Source organism: Nanorana parkeri, unplaced genomic scaffold, assembly GCF_000935625.1.
Source record: "Nanorana parkeri isolate BGI_ZX_2015 unplaced genomic scaffold, ASM93562v1 scaffold1026, whole genome shotgun sequence".
Taxonomy (NCBI): Eukaryota; Metazoa; Chordata; class Amphibia; order Anura; family Dicroglossidae; genus Nanorana; species Nanorana parkeri.
Genome location: NW_017307294.1, coordinates 174,467 through 179,062, shown reverse-complemented (window position 1 = coordinate 179,062; position 4,596 = coordinate 174,467). Strand labels below are relative to the sequence as shown.

General features: G+C 45.3%; 1 protein-coding gene across 1 annotated transcript in view; it reads right to left on the bottom strand.

Moving 5' to 3' along the window:
* Positions 1 to 4,289, bottom strand: part of LOC108795931 (multidrug and toxin extrusion protein 1-like) — a 35,942-nt gene extending 31,653 nt beyond the window's left edge. The window contains exon 1 of the mRNA XM_018567268.1: positions 4,088 to 4,289. Within this exon, the coding sequence (XP_018422770.1) occupies positions 4,088 to 4,264 (177 nt within the window). The 5' untranslated portion in view covers positions 4,265 to 4,289. The remainder of the gene's footprint in view (positions 1 to 4,087) is intronic.
* Between the last annotated feature and the right edge of the window lie 307 nt (positions 4,290 to 4,596).

Genomic DNA, 4,596 nt, shown 5'->3' with positions numbered 1-4,596 from the left:
AATATATCCACGCCCCCCCCCACCCCCCCCCCCCCGGTTGCCATTGAACTAGAATTCCTTGGAGTTACCGGTGCACTGACCTTTGGCTGGTCCCTGGCAATCCTTGTCCTCAGTCTGCCCTGAACTTTGACCTGTCCCTGCTGATCCCAGTCTTCAGTGTGTCCCTATCCTTTGGATTGTCCCTGGAAGTCCTAGTCATCTGTCTGTCCCTGACCTTGGTTTTGTCCATTCTATGTGTGTCTGCAATCTGTCCAGAACTCTGGCCTTGTCCACCATTCTTGGCTGTTAGGTGAGTTGGGTGAACCTAGGTATTGTGACCTGGGGTCAGCACGCAGCCAAGTCCATCTCCACCATCATGAGCTCTGGTGAACACCGACTGGCCCTTAGATTCCACATCCTGGGGGATCCCATGCCACCTGCCTAGCATTGCTGCACCCTGCCTAGTACCTTGTTCTACCAGCCTATTCTGTCTTCCACTGTCTCATTCAGTTCCCCTGCTTGTACTCCAGTGCTGGGAGTCATCAGCCTACACTGCTCGCATCCTTTTCTCTAAGTGTCCCTGCCAATGCAGTAGATAGGGTCCACAGACCTGATTCCAAGTTTATACCCATGAGCTCTGCCCTGTGACAAATCCTTGGTGATCCTGTCGTAACAGTTCAGATACTTCCTTTTATGGAGTGACAACTGTCTCCCAGTTGTGCTCCTGCGTTGTCACTCTGTCACATGCATCCCTTTTGCAGACTGCAAGGGTCCATGCCAACACATATTGCACAGGCATGGTCCACCATTGTCACTATCGGGTATCTTGCTCATGAAGTGCAGCCAGCCCTGGTAGGCAGGATGTGGCTAAGAGAGACCAGAGAAGATCGGCAGTACTGAGATTTTTAAAAAAATGAATAAAGTAAAAAGAATATTTTGCTAAAAAAAAAAAAGTCAATTGTTTATGCTACACAGTGCTTTTGCAGACTAGTTGTTATCCACTTAGGGTTTCAATTTACTTTGAGAAATAATTTGCAATTGACTTTGCAAATCACCAATGTGTTTGATATGCCATTATATAATAAAAATGCCTCACAGGGGAAGGCAGTTTTGTATCCTCTCCTGGTTGCAAAACACTGTGGCTTGTCCAAACAAGAACTCATTTCACCTGGAAGAGGCAGAGCTTGTTGCTCACAGCAAAAATTCTGGTCACACACCGCAACCCTTCACTGAAAAATTTATTATATCACACAGGTAGAGTGAAAAGGATCCATGGCGAGATGTGTACCTGTGTGCTATAATACATTTTTCAGCAAAGCTTTTAGCGTGCTAACAGACTTTTTTTCTGTGAGTAACTGGTGATGCTGGAGCAAGACGGGCCTCGGCTGTTGTGCACCCAACATATTCTCTAGTGCTGCTGGGAAGGAGCAGTGATACTAGGCTATGGAAGGTACTTCTTGGTAGGGATGCCCCGATACTAGTATCCTCTGAAAATTTCCTCTGACCGGTAGTGCCGTAGGGGAACATGGAGCTGGTTTCCTGGGCAATCAAGAAGCCGGGTGGCGAGTAATGACCCACCTCCCGGCTTCCTGATTGGCTGGGAAGCTGGCTCCATGCTGATTGGCTGGGAATCAGCCGGCTTCCCGGCCAAACAGCCACCTCCTTCCTGATTGGCTGGGAAACCGGCTTGATGCTGATTGGCTGGGAAGCTGGTTTCCCGGCTAATCACAATCGAGCGGGCCAAACAACATGCAGCCGGCTTCCCGAGTAATCAGGAAGCCGGGCAGCATGTCATTACATCCCACCCATTTTCCTTATTGCCTGGGAAGCTGGCTCCATACAAGCAGATGCACCGGTATCGGTACTCAGTATCGGCGAGCACCAAAAGCAAAATATTTGTAATCGTACTCAAATACCGAAAAAACGGTATTGGTGCACCCCTACTTCTTGGCACATTGGTATGGAATATTTCCTGCATGTTGAGTTTCCATCCCATAGATCCTCTGTCATAGGCCTTAGGGTCTGTGTCAACAGACTTTGTTCGCATCAGACAGATTTTACATCCCCATACCAGTCTATTGGAATTCAAAACAAGCTTGAAAAAGAGCACAACTTGCAGGACATCTCCACCTGCCTTCCTGGAGCCGCACACCTTACAGCCATACCTTCAGCCTCTCCTTGTTCTACATCTGAGAGCGCTGGACTTCCTTATTAAAACCTGCTTGAAGCTGGTCAAATGCAGGTCAGGAGGGCATCAAATGCAGGACAAATGTTCCTGTCAATTAATTCTGAATGATCTTAGAAGCATCTCAAATTGGTCCATCAACAATAGCCAAGAGCCCATCGACACAGACCCTTATACTTCCCCAGAACACACACATAGCATTCTCTGCAGAGGAAACTCCAGCCAAACAGCTAAATACTAATGGACATTCCTCCTCCTTAGCACACAGCCTTTCTTAACCCCAAAAGGGGGTGGAAACCCCGTGTTCCGAGGGTTGCCCTGTGCCTTCCACTGCTCCAGGTGAGAGGCTTTTTAGCCTCCCCCTAATGCACCACTGTCATTTCTTGCACTGAGCAGACATTCAAAAGTGTCAGTTTGAGGTTGGGTGGGCTGAGAGTATGACTGCGAGGGAGCTTCATCCATACGTGCATTGCTTACAGGACTTGGCGTGCCCTGTAGAGGTGCCTGGACCGGAGTGACGTCACATTCTGGCTGCCGGTATCTCAACAGGGCTTGCAAAGGAGCTGTACAAGCAATGCACATATGGATGGAGCTCCATCACAGCACAGCAGCCCACACTGGACCCTAGGCTGAAGATCAACTCCAGTTCTCATAGGGAGACTGGGTGGATCTTTTAAAAAAATATTGCATATAGAAGACTTGTAGGAGGAAATCCTACAAGTAATGCTCTGAGTAATTTCACCAACATATACTAGACCACATAAATACCTCAAACAATATACTTCATATTCAGAGTTGCAGATATAAAAGCCTATCATTTTAAGCAATGGCCCCTTATGTAGATGGCACATAGTTTTACCTTTCAGGACATTGTTGAATTGGGTGCATCCAAGGCAAGAAAATATTCCCTTCTTCCTATCACAAAAAGAACACCTGCCCCAATCTCGGGATTTTAGAATCAATATCAACCCTCTTATAAGAAATCAAAGGACTAGATCTAAATTCCAGAACAAAACTAAAATTGTCCTTTAAAATCGGTTTTAAAAATATTTTCTAATATGGGGAGATCAGGTTTAATTCTTGCCCTTTTTACCTGCCAAAGTTCATTATAGTTAAATCAAGCAATTTGGGGGTATCCCCTTTTCTTAAATTTATTCCACATACCTCATAGTCTCTCTTGTTTCTTCTTAAGATACATTACTATCTTATTGCCTCTTTAAGGAGAATTATGGGGAGAGTGAAATATTTATAGCAATAGCCAGCTAAATGCTGAGTTTTGGGTCACAGGAGGACATAAATATATGTCCTCCTGTGACCCTAAAGAGAACTATGGCAAAAAAAGGTTGGGCCATAGTTATCTTTTAAATGACTACAGTGAAAACTCTGATATCATAAAAGGAATTCTGTCAGTTGGCTCAACAAAGAGATCACTCTTAACATTGTCACCGTCCCTACATAACAGTGTATCTTAAATAAACAATCTCCTTTTTACTCCAATGTACAGGAAGATTTATAACTGGATATTTCTCATGTAGTCCTTGTATAAAGGACAAGGTTGAATGTGGACCCGTTCATATTAACAAAACAAATATACATATCATCAATATATCTCTGCCAAAAAACGAACACACTGATGACATAACACATTTGTGTAACCAAAGGCTTCTTCATAAATTCTCCTGAACAAATTAGTATAGCGGGGGTGGGCATTAGCTGTCCCCTTCATGAGTGAGACTGTGGTATGAAGAGTCAATTTGAGAAAAGGGGTTACCCAACCAAGTTGCTTCATTTAACTTTTATGAACTTGGACAAGGAGAAAGGGCAAGAATGAAATTGCAACGTTTGGAACTCCATGAAACTGAACGGGGGGTGTTTGCTGGGAGTGACTGCATGGCACCATTCACATGTATATGCACTGATTACCGCTGGTCCAGCTAGAGCACTGATTTTTCGCATCTCCTCGCCAATTGAATCCGGAAGAGCTTGTCGAATTTTTGTCATGCACCCAACTGCATCTGGCACCTCATCCGAAGAGACCTGGTCTGGGACAGCGATCAGCGATGCAGAGCGACTTTCCTCATCCTCCTCCTTCTCTTCCATGGTTGAGCCTTAATCGCCGTCTGTTTCCAATGGTGCGTAAAGGGCAGCTAAATGGAAGAAAACAGAAGTTCTCCTTTTTAGAGAGGCGCCATCCTTTATTGTGACTCTTTTTACACTGCAAGTTAATTACATAGTGGCTTCTTATATTTCTCAGGGTGTTTTAGCTCAGCCTATGGGCTGAGCTAAAACAAATCTAACAGATTCCTCCATCCACGCTAAACAGTGTTAATGGACAACTCTCCCCTGTTGTCCTAGTGTATTCTGACAGCCGGCGCCTGCGACTGCAGCCAGTCGCTATTCCACTGTTAAAATTTTCCATCCGGCGCCTTTGC